The following is a 17,648-nucleotide window of genomic DNA, read 5'->3' as shown; positions in this document are numbered from 1 at the left end:
TTAACATAAATTTTATTGATTAAACAACATTTTTTCAAATGAATATTTTTTCAAAAAAATATATATTTATACTTCATCTATTAATTGTAAATCACCACAACTTATTATATTTACCAATATTACTCATGTAATAAATTTCATGGACTGTATTGTTAAATCAAAGCTTCCAAAGTAGCAGTATGTTAAATCAAATTATTTGTTGTTTTTAAAATTTAAATAATTATTTGGCAAAAAATAAGAAAATTGGGGAAGCGATTCGTTGCAGATTTATCGGAATGTGACAGCCAGTTGAAGCGCGTTCGAAAGACGGTCGGTTCGAGCAAGATAAGAAGAATCTGTAAGTTAAAACCTTTGAGTTCCCAATACCATTCGAGGGCTTACGTAGGAAATGCATGCAGCTTAGCAGAGATACCAACAGTGAAGTATACGCTCATTGAACTGCGTCTCAACAACATTTCTACAGCCACTTACATGAATAAATATCAAAATAAATAGCATGCTTTTTAAATAAAAAAAAAAAAAAAAAAACCGAAAGGGTTTGTTGCTTTCTTGCTCCCCAATTCCCATCCGCGTTCTAAACCAAAAATAAATTAAATTGCAAAAAACAGTAGGACTAGGAGTAGGGAGGTGATTTATGTGATCTGCTTGAGTCATGTCAGTTCTCTCTCTTACTTATTGCCGCCTCAGCAGCTGATTCTTCATATCAATAAAAATCAGTTTAAGCCAGGCCAACTTGGATTGGCCCACCTTCACTCTACTTGCCACGTGCAACACACTTCTCCTCACGTGCCTCTTTCCCCCTTCATGCTTCACGCTCTCTCTCTTTCTCTCTCTGTCTGTAAAACTTGCAGTTTTTCCCTGCATTGGATTGCACATTTATTTTCTCTTTATTCTCTCTATTTCTTTGAAGTTTTTTTAAAAATTCTTCTTTTGTGTAAAACAATCAGAGGATGCTTCTGTCCTCTCTGCGTACGCAAAACCGGCAAAGGTAAGCAAAAAGAAAAAAAAGGTATCCCAAACCCAAAGCTATCGACCGTTATCGCTTAATTATAAATAGATAGATATAGGCAAAGGCACTACGGACACTGCTAGCTCCAACTGCAAGTGAAAAGACAGAGATTATGGAAAATGGCGGGCATATGTTCATGGGGAACCGAGGGCAAACTGGTAATAACAACATTAATCTCGCTTGGGACATTCGGGAGCTTAATCCTACAACTACAAGATTCGATTGGGGAAGCAACAATAATACCAGCAACTTCAACCTGTACGCCACTGCTACTTCTACTACCCCCAGCGTCACCAGAGCGCAGACTACCTCCTCTTCCACTCTCCCTGAGGCGAATACTGCACACGCGCTCATGTACCTTCCTCACCAAGGCAATGCTACTCTTGCCCACCACTTGAACCAGCAACACTCTCTTTACACCGGCGACGGGTCTCATATGCACCCGGACCCTCATCTTGTTTGCTTGAAGCTTGGCAAGAGGCAATACTTCGAGGATTCTACAGCTCTGACCGAGCGACACATGGCCGATGGGTTCTCCATTGGCAAGAAAGGTAAACCCTATTACAATAATCATGGCGGTGACGGCGGTAATGCTGTAGTTGGGCCTTCCTCATCGACAGCCATGATGGGGCCTCCAGCGACGGTACCAAGGTGTCAAGTTGAAGGATGCCACGTTGCACTGGTCAATGCTAAAGACTATCACCGGAGGCATAAAGTTTGTGAGATGCACTCCAAAGCACCCAAGGTGGTGGTGCTAGGGTTAGAGCAACGTTTTTGTCAACAGTGTAGCAGGTCACTCTCTCAATTCTCGTCCTTTTCCATCTTAGGGCTAAAAATATGCCATCAAAGTTTACATAAAGTAGTAGTAGTATTTTGTATGTCCCATTTTATCTCTATGTACTTTTTTTTGGGTTTTTTACTACTACTTCATATAATAGGTAATAGTTTTTAATGATTTATACCCAAGAAGGAATAGTGAAAAATGTTTTGATTTTTCGTTTTCTTCCTTTTTCTCATTTTTTTGTACTGTATCTTTGTATGCGTATTGGTCAAATTTGCCTGGTGATAGGAAATGAAAGTAGTAAGAAATCTTTGGTATTTTAATGAGCTGATGGATGAGTGGGCAAATGGGCATAGGTTTCATGTGGTGTCAGAGTTTGACGACTCGAAGAGGAGTTGCAGAAGGAGATTGGCAGGGCACAATGAGCGTAGAAGAAAAAGCTCTCATGATTCTGCTTCCAGGAACTCTGCTCAAGGTACATAGTATTTTTACTTGCTTTTTTAATCAATTCTTTAATGTATTGTCCTAGTGTTGTTTATGGAATTTTTTTTTCTGCATGATATACATGTGACGTTATTATTATTATTTTAGTAGTCCTCAAGACTGCATTAGCGGATGTTAATCGTGCTTTTCCAAGATGCACAAGGCTTTATGTCTCGGGAAAAATCAACTTTGCTTTTGAAAAACCTGTTGAATAATCAGAGTTTTGGAAAGGCAAATTGAGAGTAAAGTACCCATACAGCCCTTTAAGCTTACTAATTAGAAAAGGGCATGCATTTTGTTATGAATCTTCTGCAGTTGGGAACTTGGGATAAAGTTTTTTGTTTCTCTTGAGACTTTAGGTTCTTCCTTTACCTTTGATTTCCTTTTTAATTTGGATAAGGACTTAAGGTTTCTCTTTGTTGAACTGTTCACAGTAGAATTGAATCCCTATAGTTCTAATGAGGATGACGGTCGATTAGATGCTGATATTCAATTGACAAATGACAATGACACAAGCCATGAGCTGGTTAATGTTAATTACGCCCTTTTTAGTACCCAAAGTTAGAGAAATCAAAATCAAAATCTTAAAGTACTATTTACACCCCCTTGGCCCTCCTGCTCTCCAAAAAATAATAATAACTAAAAAAAGAAAATTGGAGTTTCTTGAAAATAAGTTTCGTTTGAACCAATATTTGCTAATACTAAATTGCTAATCAGACTGCTTTACTCCAAAGAGAAACTTCACTTTTCTCTTGTGCATGTGGAAAAATGATATCTTAACACTTTTAAGATCAGCCCTGCATTTCTAAAATGGTTTAAGTTGAAAATTTATGTTCATGCGTTTAAGTTATACTAGCTTAAGTTCTCTTCAAATAAGAATTTCGGGGTTTGGTTACAATTGGAAGGTATGGGGATAACACTAGTTAAAATGATTTTCGTCAAAGCTCAAGCAATAATAGAGCAGCAGTTTCTACAGAGACTAAAATTTTACCACAAAGATATGCCATCTATTCTGCTTTTTAGTATTGTTAGTACATTTAGGTCTTTATTTCTAACTTTAATTTTACATTCATGCCTTAATCAAACTCTTGATTTTTCTTTGGGATAAGAAAAACATTAAAGTAAGGCACTTCATTTGATCTGTGTCCTTGCAAAGCTTTTCCCCAATGCTTTCAATCCTCTCCCCCCAACACAACTCCATTAGACATTGGTAAAAGCCAACCATCGAAAAAAGGAAAGAGGGAAGAGGGAAACTGTTAAGCCACATATCGTGACTTGAGTCCAACCTAAACTTGATATGAATATTCTGTTATATATATTGGTAAAAAGAGTTTTAGCCTTGTCCCTATAGTTTCAACTTCAAACCTTTTTGGTCTAACTCTCATCTGCATTGGTTCGTAGCTTAAAGAATTGCCTAATAATCTTGTTACTGAAACCAAGACCAGCCAGGTGATAATGCTATTCTATGTACGATGATGTGGGAAAACTCATTTTTATATATCATCAAGTTGCATTTGTCCCCTAGATTACCACAACGACTAATTGAGTTCAACAAGGTTTGGTGTATTGATTTCTCAAATGTTTTTGTTGAGGTATAAATGGCAGTGAGCTGGTTTCTAATAACATAAATTGGTGAGCCTAAAAGGTACATGCTTTGTATGTGCTGCTTCTGTGATATTCTTCCTGTGGATTTCATATCAGCTTGTGTTTACACATGATTTTTTTTAGTATTACAGAATCATTTAATATTAAACATTGTTACTCTTTTAATTACTTAAAATTGCAAAGAAAACATTTACTCTCTAAATATAGTATAGCCTCACCTTGTATTAAAGCAAGCACTTAAAGTGCTTCTGGAGCTTTGTTCATGTTATCAGCACGACTGTCTTCATTGTCTAAGCTTGGAGCTGCTGACGATGAAGAGGCCAAGCCCTTCTGGATCATGTTAAATCATTTTATTTGAATTGTACCTGAGATAAAAGTAGTGGAAAAACTTACGTGATTTATGAACTCAGAAAGCTGAACATGTTTCTATGATATCTATGTGCTCAACAGATAATAAATTGATGACTGGGAGATTTCCATACCTATCGTCGCAGACAGAATGTGCTCTCTCTCTTCTGTCACCTAGGGCCGATTCCTGGATCTCCCCATCTGATCTCTCCTCAAGATCTAGTGCTGCCTTACGCGAGCTGATTGCAGAAAATCGAGCTGCCATCCTGGCTCGGCAGCTCATACTTGATCGAGACTGGCACTTGCACCACCATGCGATGGAAGACTTAGGAGAGGCCCATCCTGGGTCCAGCTCTATAGCAGTTCAGCAGCACCACTCATTACCTGAGCCTCACGGCTGGGACAGGTTTCCAGAAACCGGTGCTCAAGTAACGTTAGATCTCATGCAAGCGTCAAGCTCAGCATTTGGAATGTTGTCTGTGAGAGGGAAAGCTAAAGAAGAGGAAGAAGAGTGTTCGGAGTTGTGGAATTCCTTGGAGGGAACACACGTGCTTTGAAATTCCTGTTATATATTGGCTTGTAATAGTTTTAGTTGCATGGTCTTCTAGGATGACATTTGAATATTGATTGCTGGACTGTATAATACATTCATAGTTTGATTGAGAACAATTGTCAGAACAATGTTCTCACAATGTTTTTATAATCATATTTAGGGATATTCTTTTAGAATAACTAAGTTCATAAATGCATTTCAAGAATTTGCCAGCTTTCCTTATGATTCATTTTGAAGTTTGATTGTTTGTTGCTGTTGAGTGTTGAGCTTTTTCTAGGCCACATTGTTAAGGTAGCCAAATTAATTTCTTTAAATATATAATTGATGATTGTTTAATATTTCAGAGTTCGTAAAAGAGATTTGGAGCATAACCTGATAATTGGGGCAACAGAAGTCAGGTTGAGTTCGGCGCTGCTTATTTAATTTCTTATTTTTTAGGCCATGGTTGAGTGCATTAATATTTTGCTAGTAAATGTGTTGGGCTGAACCCAGATTTTCATTTTTGAAATGGATATCTGCTGAATATTGCATGCTTTTTCATTTATCAATATATATCTACGTATATATTGTAAACCAAATCAAAAAGGGATTTATTTTATTTAAAAATGAAATCTTAGTGGAACCATTTCATAAAAAAATCGTGTTATACCTACTTTTATCATTTAACTGAATTTTTTATATTGTTTAAAACAAATAATTATTTAAATATTTGCTAAAACAGTGTAAAAAAATTCTTAGTGATGAATTGTTTTACTAAATTTAAATATTTGATAAGAATACAATTTTTAAAAACTAGAAAAAAAAAATCAGAGAGAACACATGGATAAAACTATACTAAACCATTCAACACTCCTACCAGCGGCAGGTGATTAATTGCTCTCTATTATTATTATTATTATTTTATAAAGAAGGAATTAATTTAAAGATTAAAAAAATGAAAATTTTAAATTTTAAAATTAGTCTATAATTTTTTTAAAATGATTATATAAATTAATTAAATTAAATTTCTAAAATTTTTAATTTTAAGAAAATGTCATTTCCGAAGAGCATTATGTAAAAAAGAACACATGGAATTGAAAAGCTGTGTCTTAAAAGACATAATAATAATCATCCAAAACAAGATAAAATCAAGGCATACAAGGATTTGCCACTGCATGCCCGGCTGAGTTATTCTCAAAGTGTATTCCCACGACTATAAAGTTAAGACAAGCTTTATTTTGCTATAAGCGGCACGTGTATTGCTATCAACTTTCAGCTCTGTGATTGATCAAGTGACTGGTTGTTTTCTTGTCGGAAAGTTCCTTAGCGATCAAGCCATTTTAGAATTATGTGTTTTCAACGTTCATTGCGTGGAAAGCGAAAATCCACACACAAATAACATGCATCCATTATCGTCTCTATCTTGGTGACCACTTTTGCATCCACCCTTTCCCCCCTCCCATCACTTTCTATGGAATTTTTAGTAAATAATTTGTATTATACATACTGTTTGATGATAATCCAGTTTCACATTAATTAACCAAGTCAATATAAGAGAATTAAGTTGATTAAGAGTGGAGAAAACTCTTTAGTGGTCACATCAGTAAATTAAATGTTACAATGATAAAGTTCACGGTTACCTTAATATTTTTAACGATAAAAATTTAATAAAATTAGTGATTAAATTAAATTTATTAAATCAAAATAGCGTAACATAATATAAAAATTATATTTTAAATTTTACAAATTATAAGGATTTTTAATATAATTTGACCTAAATTTTAATACTAATGTTCATATACCATGATAAATATTATTTTGAAATCGAAAAGTTAACCCGAATGATTCATATGAAAATAAATTTAGCTAAAATTAAGATTCAATTACTAGTATTTACAATGTTTCTTTTTCTTATTCTTTTAGATTTTGGCTCCATTTGTTAAAAAGAAAAAGAAAAAGAAAAAGAATTATTGTTTTAGGTTTCAAGTTAAATAATTGATCATAAATCTAAGACAATTGAGGATGCTATCTCCTTATAAATATGTCAAATTTATCCATATTTAATAAAAAATTTGGTTGTTTATCCTAATAGAGATGATGATGATTATTATATTATAGGTATAAGAATAAAAATTAGTATAATTTTAAATTTTTATTAGGTATAAAAATGGGGATAGATAATATAATATTCGTTTCATAATCATCATTTATAAATATTTATATATATTTAATAAATAAATTTTTATTAAATAATATAAATTATTATTTTAGATTAATTAGAATCAATATATTCTTATTGAATAATATATATTTATAAAATAATTATTTAAATATACAAGATAAAAATAAAAAAATTTTAAAAATAAATTTTATTTTTTATTTTTTAAAAAGTTACGAGTATGATGATTATTTATACTCATTAAATATTAATGAAAATAAAAATAAAAATATATTAAAATATTCATTAAATATAAATATAAAAATATATATAATATAAAAATTTAAAAATGAGATGTATCTTACCCATTTATATTTCTCTCTTTCCTATTAAAGTGTTTCCTATAAGCACCATAGCCCATTTGTCCCCTCGTTTTGAAGTAGTTGAGCATACTTTGAGTTCTGCCGCACAGGTTTAAGCAGATTGATAACCTACCGTATCCAATTAATAATACCCTACTTTCTTTCTTTAGTAAAGGAAAGCACGACTGCAGCGACTCATTGTTAATACGATTAAGTTCATTTGATTTTTTTTTTTAATACAAAGAAGGAATCCGAGAAAAATCATAAATGTTAAGATTTAAAATTTTTATTAAATATTGCAATAATAATCAAAGAAATGCTAAAAGTACTTGAAAAATAATCATTAACTAACACTCGAGATTTTTTGGAATCACATCAGTTCGTTTTTGTAATTTCAAATCAATTATTTACTAGGATAATCTCATTTATTTCAGAAGTTAATTTTTTTTTTTATGACGGATATCTGGTAATTTATGAAAGCAAGTATTCGGTCTCAATGATAAAAATGAATTGACCTAATTTTATAAAATTTTGAGTGTTTAAACGCAGGTATTAAATCAGCTACTCTTAACATTTTTTTTAATAATTATATTAATCAATTAAATTAAATTTTGGTTTCAGTGAAAAATTCTTTTATCTTACTTGCAAAGATAAAGATAAGATTGGTACAACAAAATCATGAATTACAGCAACTAATTAAATGGATTAAAGATAATTTTTCATGATGTTTGTCGTAGAAAAAATAAAACAACAACTGAATGAGTCACTGACTCTCACGATTCGCACATTTTGTGTCTTTCGAAATCGAAAGTAACCCCCCAACCAACAAGAAAAAAGGAGTGGAGCAAAACTCTCTCATTCACACATAGCGAAGCTAGCTACCAAATTAGAATGGCTCCCGAAACTGTTTGGCAAAGTCCCCACGAAGGACAATCCCTCAACCAATGATCACGTTCACTGCACGTGAACCCTGCAAATACATATCATGCCAAATCAGGAGAGGCCCCCACTTTACATGACTGCTAAACCAAAAGAGGGAGTCCACGTGGAAGCCAAAGCTTTTAAAAGTATTCACTATTCCCCTTCCTCCATTAACACTGTCCGAGCTTTGCTTGTAGTGTTGCTTGTAGCTTAGAGCAACCTGAGTCCCTAGTAGCGCATTGAAAGATGGGGGCCCAGTCCATTTTCCCCTCCATAAAGCCAGAGGAGGGGAAGGGGTAGGCCCCAGCGGTAATAAATGAGGAAAAAGATGTGTATGGGGGGACCCTACAAAGCTGGAGAATGGGGAGCGATGGGATTTGCTGCACTCCCTCCGCGAAGCAATGTGTGAAACGTTGCTTTCAACCTTTGTCCGATTAAACACAGGAAAAGCTGGAAAGAAAAAGAAATGTAGTTCATTCTCCTTTTTTTTTTGGACCACTGTTTTTAATCCCCCTAATAATATCTTCTTTGCAAAAAAAAAAAAAAATGTAAATTATAATTTATACAGATTTATTTTTTAGGAAGGGTAAAATGCATATTAGAGATTTGACATAATTAAGCTGGTGGGTTGGGAACAGGAACAAATGGGTTAAAACCTAGGCTGAGTCCGTAAGTTAAGTGGGCCATGTCCCCACCTTAAAACATATGCATGTGCTGATACCACATCCTAATTAGCCTTTTTTACTAGTACCACTACTTCCTTCGTTAAAAGCAACTCTCTCTTGTCCTACGCTACACTTCAATTACTGCAAACTTCTGGTATACCTAATCAAACAGTTACCAAATCTCTTTTGCTATTATTTCTCTTTTAATGTTGATAGCCGAGAATGAGTTTGATCATCTCATGAATTTTTAGTCAAAAATATTTTTTTATTTGATTAGAGGATTTTTTTTCACAAATAAGATTATAACTTTGAGATAATAAAAAGATTACAAACATTAAAATTGGAATGATATATTTATTAAATAATAAGACATTTTTAGCTTAGCTATAGTTATTAATTTGATTTTTTTAAAAATAAAAAGTTTCTGTTATGTTCTTAAGAAAACAAATTTAAAATGTTTATATATATTTAATTAATGTACTCAAAATTTGAATTTAATTAATTTATATAATTATATTTAAGAAGTGATATTTTAAAATTAAGATAAAAAATCCTACTTTAATAGACACCTAAGCCTTCAAAAAAAAAAAAAAAACCTATTTAAAGAGAGTTGTTTCAAATATAGTGTCTACTAATTGTAAATTAGGATTCAAATTCACATATGATTATTTCTCTTCTATTATTATGACCTCTTGTGTAAAAAAATAAATAAAATAATTGTACGAGCAATGTAAATTAATATTGTCGGCTAGATTCACAACTCTGGAATACGTAGATGCACCTGATATATAGAGAGAAAGAGAATGGCCCCATTCAATTTTGTTTTAACAAAGGAATAATTTAAACCTATATTTACACGCACGAGTGACGTCAGACATACAGCATTTGCTTCCCATATTTACTGCCCATCACTCACCTCTCTTTCTCGGTTAACCATTTTTAATCAAATACTAAAACAATGCTGTTACTATTATTACTATTTTAAGTTAGATAAAAAAAAAATCCATGCCTCATACACATACATATATATATTTATGAATTATGAGATTATATGTTATATCATTCACAGACAACAGTTTTACATTCTTGGAATTAATTGGAGGCCATAGAACAAAGTTTTAATCAATTAAAATAATTTTAATTCCAAAATTAAAGTTAATCACTTGTTAAATTAGTTTTTTTTTGGGGGGGTGTAGGAGTTCTTAAGTAAGTCGACTTCTTACATGCTAATCTAATCTCTTTTAAATGCTAATCTAATCATTTAAGATAAAATTGATGTTGGACAATCATACATACTTATACGTTATGTAACACTTTTTTTTTTTTAAATTATTTCACTTCTAATTTTTTATTATGATTATACAATTAATCAATCATAATAAAAATTATGTAAGAAACTACTATATAAAAGCGTCAACTTTATATCATTTTTGAACTCTATACAATATGAAATTATTATTAATTAATTGCAATAAGGTAATTATAAGTGACATATCCTTTTATTTTATCTTAATGTATTCGACACTTTTCAAATATTTTATTATTTATTATTTATATAAATATAAAACTTAATTTCATCTTCAAGATTATTAATATGAAGAAAATCCGAACATGTCAAAAGTGCTTGAACTATTCCTTAATACATAGTGTTGGCAACGGGTTGGGGTGGGACGGGTTTTTATTCGCTCTGAATCCGACTCAATTTTATAAACATAAAATTGGTACTCATACTTGACCTAATTTTTTTTTATTTTTTATATTCAAACCCGACATTATATAAATTGTACCCGATTCAATCTGAAATTAATAAAATATTATTTTAAAAATACAAAATTTTATTTTTTAAATATAAATATATAAATATATATAAATAAAAAATTTTAAAAAATAATTTTTTATATAATATCATGTCGGATTAAATCAAATTTATCTAAAACCTGAACCCGATTCTCCATTAATAATATTCAACTCTACTCGACCTAAAATCTGATTAAAAAAAAAAAAGATTTTATAGAGTTGTGTCTGATCGGGTTAAGTCAAAATCCGTCGATTTTGAATTGAGTTGCCAACCCTATTAGTATATTGCCTATGAATTTTATCAAATTGATCACCAAAATGACAAGAGGAGAACAATGTTATTAATTTAATTTTTATACATGCACAATAAGAATAAAATAAAACAAAAAGATACGATTCCAATAGAAGAAAAGCGAAATGTTATCTCTTCAATATAAGACTAAATGAATGATTTCCATAAACGAATTACTTCTAATTATATATAATGGCAATAGCATGCATGTATTCAACTTTTCTTTATATATATATATATAATGTGTGACTATAAAAAACAATTTCTTCTACATGGAACTACATTTTATTAATATATAATATAAATAAAACAATCTGGAATGTGACAGAATTGGGAAATTCTCCTTTCTTAGAAGGTGCGAATTAGTTTTTTAATATATTTTGAGACGAAAACAAAACTTGATTAAAACAGTGACATCGAAATGGATACAAATATAAAAAAGTTGAAGGACCCACAATTAATTTCCTCGAAGTTGCAAGGAGGTTTCCGAATGATTTAAACCTTGAAGACAAACGTAAACCCGAGAGGTTACTAACCCACATAATAACACATAATATTTTATGCGCATCTGAATAAAAACAAACATAAGATCTTATCATCAACTTTTGTAATCATCACTTGGAGCAAAGTGCCAACTTTTCATCTCTGGAATGTCGTGTCAGTATCAACCCACCAATATGACAAGAAGGAGAAAATCAAAATAACAAACATGCTTTGCCTTCCTTAGCCATCTTCTGCCCTTTTACATCACAATCATTTAACTTCATTATTTTATCATTTTTAACTAAACCCTATCATCTGTACGGACAATAAAAAGTTTTTAGGCCGAGCACTGAGGCTTTAAAATTTTTTTTTATTAAAAAAATTCAACATTTTATCGTTAAGAACATGTATTTATATTTTTAATTTATAGATTTAGAGAATGTAATTTTTTTTTTTTTGTGATTTAAAAATATGTATGATTATTTAATATAATTTTTTACTATATTATTTTTTATGATAAATGAATAACCCGTGATATTTATGATATTTATATGTGAATAATATATGACATGCGAATAATTTATAATTTTTGTTGAAATTAAATAATTTTAATTTTTTTTATGTTTTTAATAAAAATAGTATTACATTTTTAATTCCTATCTTAACATTAATTATCTCTAGGTAAATCGATTTTCGTGATAAGATCAAAGTGAGAGTTAGAAGGGGAAGCAAACCCTCTAATCGAAGTTTTCAAGAGTGAAATTCATGGAACAAACTTTATATGTAATAATGTTAAGTAAATATATTTTAAAATTTATATGTAATAATATTAGATAAAGGTATGTTAGGTTTAATTTAATTTTGTTATGAGTAGCAATAAGAATTATGTTTTTATTTTTAAAAAATATGATTTTTGTTAAAATTTTAAAAATTTGAAAATAAAGTTTTAATATTCACTACGTTTTTTATCTTAAAAATAAGATATTCGTTAAAATTTCAAAATTTTGAAAAAAAATTTCAAAATCCTTTACATTTTTTTATCTTAAAAAAAGAATTTTGTTAAAATTTTAAAATTTTGAAAATATAATTTTAATATCTACTATATTTAAAAAAAAAAAAACGTAATACTTATTAAAACTATAAATAATAAAAATCATATTTATTTTGTAATTTTAGGAGACATAAAAAGATAATATAATCCGAAAATTCAAATAAATAAAGACAAATGAGATAAAATTTTTTTCCCTTCAAAATCTACAAAATCTTAAGGGAAGAAGAATTTTTTTTATTCTCGTTCTTTTTCTTTTTTTTTTTTTACACTATTAAAAAGCACGCTCCGTGAATTAAACTAAGAAAATAAAATACAAAAAAAAAAATTCAGGCAAGAATATGTTACTTTTCCCGAATCTAACCCCGAAATATAGAACTTTTAACCTTTCAAGTTTAATCTACGCATTTAGAAGGTCTGAATAGTCTAAAACAATAAGTAAATTAAATCAGCATTTAGCAGCAACATAGTTAGTGTTAGGGTCATATCAATAGCTGAATCACTTTGGTTGAGACGATAGGCAGGGAACATAGCAAATGGGTTCCTTTGAGCAATTTATAGACGGGTTGGGATCGATCAAATCAAATCATAAACGTTGAGATCTAGCAAGGCGATACTTCGTCTCGAGTCGACCCCAGCCCAATCGGCCTCTTTTTAACGTTTCTACCACTCTCCCAAGTCCAAAAACAAATGAATAATGATATCGATGATGATGATCATGATGATGTTACGAGAGAGAAATTAGAAACTATCAGATTGATTTTCTTCATGATAACTTTGCTTTGGTACGGCCAGCCTCCATGGAGGAGACAAACTTGATTGCTTTCTCCTCTCTAGTCCCTAGTCCCTCCCCACCCTTCAACTTTCCATTTTCCTAGAAAATTCGTACCCTGTTCGGCTGTTCCGTTGGATTCTTTTTTTTCTTCTCTTTCTTCATATATACAGTTGTACATTGCATTTTCCGGGTAAATTCCAGTACCAGATAAAAAGGTCGTAATTCCATTCCCAAAATGTAAAAATAAACCTGCAAAGTACACAGCCTGTTCCTGACTAAATTTACCACCTCAAAAGAAAATTTTTTAAACCAAAATTTCACTTTACCATCGGTAAAATTTATACCGTGCAGAGAATTAATTAATACAAACACTGCAAATAATTAAAATATTAGTTACATAATGATTGGAACAAATATATATATTGCAGCGAAAAAAATAAAATATGTTAGATGCTCAATTAGTCCAAATTTGTTGACGATATTAAACATTAAAATTTAAGCTAATAACACCAACTGATAATAAACATTGAAATTTCTGAGGTAAGAGAGGAGAAGAATAGTACTAGAGACATTCAACTTGTTATTGCAAAAGCTAATTTCTTGGTTTCTCTTCGATCTCCATATTGTTCAATGCCACTACTTATTAGTACTAATTACCCGAGAAAAAAAGTGTGCTTGATGATGATGAAGATGCCGTTGCATTGTAAGGTCTTTGCCTGAAACAATCCAATGACATTCGCGGTGGCGAAACTGCCACGGTTACTGATGAAGAAGACTGAATCCCAGAATCCGGCGGTGACCCTATATATAAAAATCACCAAAAAAAAAGATCTTATCACTATTAGACTATTTTCCTGGTATATGACATGGAGAAGTGTTTTGAAAATGACAGACTTGGGGGGTTATCAGAGGTGGAATTGCGGCCATTTTCAAGCGGGATGTTGTGCGTCTGGTTTTCTTGATTGTTGGGTTGTTGTTGAGATTTTCGCCTGCGACGATTGTGATCGGCCAATCTCTTTCGACAGCTACGCTTTCCATTGTCGAATTCTAAGAGAAGATGAAACCTGTAGAAAGTTTTAAGAACCCCAACGTTAATGAAATTAAGCAGTGCTGTTATTATCAACTGATTTTGAGTCGAGTTGAGCAAACCCAACACAATAGAGCAAGATGCTCAGACGATAATGTCCTCGGGATTTCCACAAGTACGGGGGAACCAATCATTGATCTGAGAATATAACTGCCGGGGCACTCTGGTCAGCTCAATCCTCATCCATATTCACAAGAAAATAGCAGAAGAAACAAAAATACTACTACTAAAAAAGAAGATTCCGGTGAAACTTATTCCAGAAAGTGAAAATATGAGTGCATGTAGAGGGTGTTTCTGTAATTTAATGCTAATCAAATGTGTCTTTAAGTTAATACTATAAGTAGCAAAGCAAACGGTACGTAAACGGGAAGAACAGGGAACTTTCACGGACACAAATGCCCTCGGGATCACCCCACGTACGGGGTAGCCAATCATTAGCCTTCACAGGCCTCTACAGGGGCACTTCCGTCATTCGGAACACAATCATTATCCTCATTCCTACTCCACAAAGCTTATCGAACACTCTATATGATTATTACTGCAAAAGTGAAATGGCATTTTAGTAAATTTCCTCAACCTGCTGCACTGCTGGCAGAATCGTTGAGTCAAACCGCCGGCGATGACTGTGGAGGCCTTGGAATGGAACTCGCAGACTTTATGGCGGCGGTGGTAGTGCTTAGCATGGGTAAGATCAGCATTGCAACCCTCAGCTTGGCACCTGGGGGAGTTGTTCGAGCTGGGATCTCCCGTTCTAGACCTGCGATAAAGCCGGTTTACAAAGTCATCCTCGGCAGAGGAAAAATACGTACGGCCACCTAAGTTGAGTCCAATCCTCGCTGTAAAGTCAACAGGCCTAGAAACTTCCTCCGTCTTCGGAACCAGAAAGTAAGCACCTCCGCTTCCTCCGGCTCCGGAAACATGGTCCAGGGACAGGAAGGAAGGGTGGGGTGTGGAGTAAGCCGACGCGCCAGAGTAGGCTCGTGGGTCATAAAGGGAGTGAAGATGGGTGTGGGGATGAGGTTGAGCTTGAGGTTGGTTAGGGTTATGGAAATGGTTTTGGTGAGTAAAGCCAGTGCTGTGTTGATGGGAAAGGAGAGTGTCGTTGAAAGATTGCTGGGTCGTGGTGGTGGTGGCATAGTGATCGAAAATCTGACGGTTCGGGTCGGTTTCTTGGTTGGGCTCTTCACCCGATAGTATTATTGCTGACGGGTTTCCCCATTCGTATTCCAACATTTTGTTGAAGTTGCCAAATTGCAAGATAAACCCTCTGTTTTCCCTTGTTCCGGCGAGGTTACGGTATCGTTTTTTTGTCGGTACTATTGCAACTAATGATCTGTCAACAACAACAACAACAAGGGAAGCATAGAGTTAGAGAGAGAAAAGGAAAGAGATGGAAAATGTGTCAGCTTTCACAAGAGATAATTGAAGGGATAGACAAGTAGAAAAGTTGTTTCGGGGGTTTTAATGGCTAACTTTTCAGAGTGTGGTAAGAAAGAATAGTACTAGTAGCCTAGCTTTTGGGGGAGGGGACATGTTGGCGTTCAAGGTGGTTTTAGCCCAAAAAACTGAAAGAAAGCAAAGGAGTTTAAAAAAAAAAACACTCACCTTATAACAGGCTTATACTCTGTTAGAAGCAGTGGATGCGAATTTCGAAACCCTAACTCAACTTGCCATTCCCAGGGAGTTCAACTCTTCAATTCTCCACTCTTTTGGCATGTTCATTAAGCCAATCCCTCTTTCTCTCTCTCTCTCTTTCGAATCTTTCTATATCTTCTAGTCTTTAAAGCTCACTCATTTTTAGTCTTTAGTTTAGTCTCTTTAAAGTGCCTTAAAATGCAACTCTTCCTTCTCTCTCTTCTCTCTCTCTTAAAGGCTTAAAGCCAACTTCGATTTAGCTCTTTCTGTCTAGGTGAGTGTGGGAAACTGGGTTATGAGGCGGCTTGTGCAGAAGTGATTGGTGAGTTTGGAAGAGGAAATTACAGTTTAACCCACGTGATGGCTACGTATTTGTGGGGGCACAATGAAAAAACAGTGCAATGAAATTCCGTGTAAAAAGGTTGGTAAATAGAGGGGAGTGGCCAGTGTGAAAGAGAGAGAAAGAGAAAGAGAAAGAGGTAGGAGCTGGCCGTGGCTTTGGCTTAATTTTTCTTCTGATCTTTTCCTAGTCCAACTAGTTAGGAAATGGGGCATATTTTTGGTTTCAGTCTAAGGATGGTAATGCTAATAGTAATAACCGTGTGGTTGGTTTCCTCTCTGCAGTGCAACGCCACGCGGTGCTCTTAAAACCTCTGGTCCCACTGACCTTTGTTTGATCAATTGCCCGAGAAGCCAGAAGGGATCATCAGGTTAACACGATTTAAGGTTTTAAAGGGGGAGAAAAAAAAAAACAAAAGATAAAAGAAATAATAAAGCCTTAGCGTGTGATTTGGTCACTTTGAATATTGGGTTCAATATTGTACAATAATATGTCGTTTCCTATAAAGTGTGGGTGGCCAGGGAAATTTGGTTTGCTTGTCTAAACCTCCAATAATCCAAACCTCAGTGGCCTTCACGATTGTATGCCAAATTGCATGCTCCATCCTTGAAAAAGACTACTATTTCTAAACTCGATTATTTGGGTAGTGACGTGCTTTGCTTGGGAAAGTGGTGGATGGGGTAAACGAAGAAGAAAAGAAAAGTAGGAGACAAGTACATGACCAAGTTAGCCAAGACAATAATCGGTCGAAACTCTAATCAAAATGACTATACAAATGGGGTGTGACTTGTGCGTGTGTTTTTTTTTAATGTAATTCAAACTCATGACCATATCGAATTGCATGGCGAAAAACCGTTGCTTAGGGTACTAGGAAGGTTTAAAAATTTGAAATATTATTCTTTAAACCTATAGCCCCTTGCATGAAGGGGATGTCAATTTTGGAGTGCGAGAAAGGGGATGTTGATTCAGAAACAAATAGTAATACTACTGTTACTTATGGTCTCTATTCTTTGAACCTATAGCCCCTTGTATGAAGTGTAATTGATAGGTGAAAACGACTGTTCGAAATAGTGCTTGGAATCAACATATTAGAAGGAACCTTTCATGGTCGAGCAGAAGTTTAAACCCACCATTCCGACACTGTCCCCAACCCCACTCTCTCTTGAAAAGAGAAAAAAAAATGGAACATGTCATAGCTTTCTAATCAACACAGATCAGGGAAATTTGTCTCATAATCGTGGACACTGTAAATTGCAGGCCTGGACTAATTAGTGGTTTGGCTAAATTTGTTATGCACTGACCTTTCTCCAAAACTGTCCCCAGTGCA

At 33.3% G+C, this 17,648-nt stretch overlaps 2 protein-coding genes across 2 annotated transcripts; one reads left to right on the top strand and one right to left on the bottom strand.

Annotated features, from left to right (window-relative positions):
* Positions 1 to 834: 834 nt before the first annotated feature.
* On the top strand, positions 835 to 4,984 carry LOC111305893 (uncharacterized). The gene is made up of 3 exons (XM_022903757.2): positions 835 to 1,801; positions 2,147 to 2,265; positions 4,329 to 4,984. The coding sequence occupies exons 1-3, from the start codon at positions 1,122 to 1,124 to the stop codon at positions 4,781 to 4,783; spliced, it is 1,254 nt and encodes a 417-aa protein (XP_022759492.2). The 5' UTR covers positions 835 to 1,121; the 3' UTR covers positions 4,784 to 4,984.
* An 8,733-nt stretch (positions 4,985 to 13,717) lies between these two features.
* On the bottom strand, positions 13,718 to 16,139 carry LOC111304579 (squamosa promoter-binding-like protein 8). Its single transcript, XM_022901245.2, has 4 exons — positions 15,952 to 16,139; positions 14,924 to 15,679; positions 14,154 to 14,323; positions 13,718 to 14,060 (listed from the first exon to the last, which is right to left on the bottom strand). The coding sequence occupies exons 2-4, from the start codon at positions 15,577 to 15,579 to the stop codon at positions 13,909 to 13,911; spliced, it is 978 nt and encodes a 325-aa protein (XP_022756980.2). The 5' UTR covers positions 15,580 to 15,679; positions 15,952 to 16,139; the 3' UTR covers positions 13,718 to 13,908.
* Between the last annotated feature and the right edge of the window lie 1,509 nt (positions 16,140 to 17,648).

This window comes from Durio zibethinus, chromosome 21 (assembly GCF_047325235.1).
Source record: "Durio zibethinus cultivar Kanyao isolate XHJ-2024 chromosome 21, ASM4732523v1, whole genome shotgun sequence".
NCBI classification, from domain to species: Eukaryota; Viridiplantae; Streptophyta; class Magnoliopsida; order Malvales; family Malvaceae; genus Durio; species Durio zibethinus.
The sequence above is the reverse complement of the archived record's forward strand: the minus strand, read 5'-3'. Positions and strand labels throughout refer to the sequence as shown.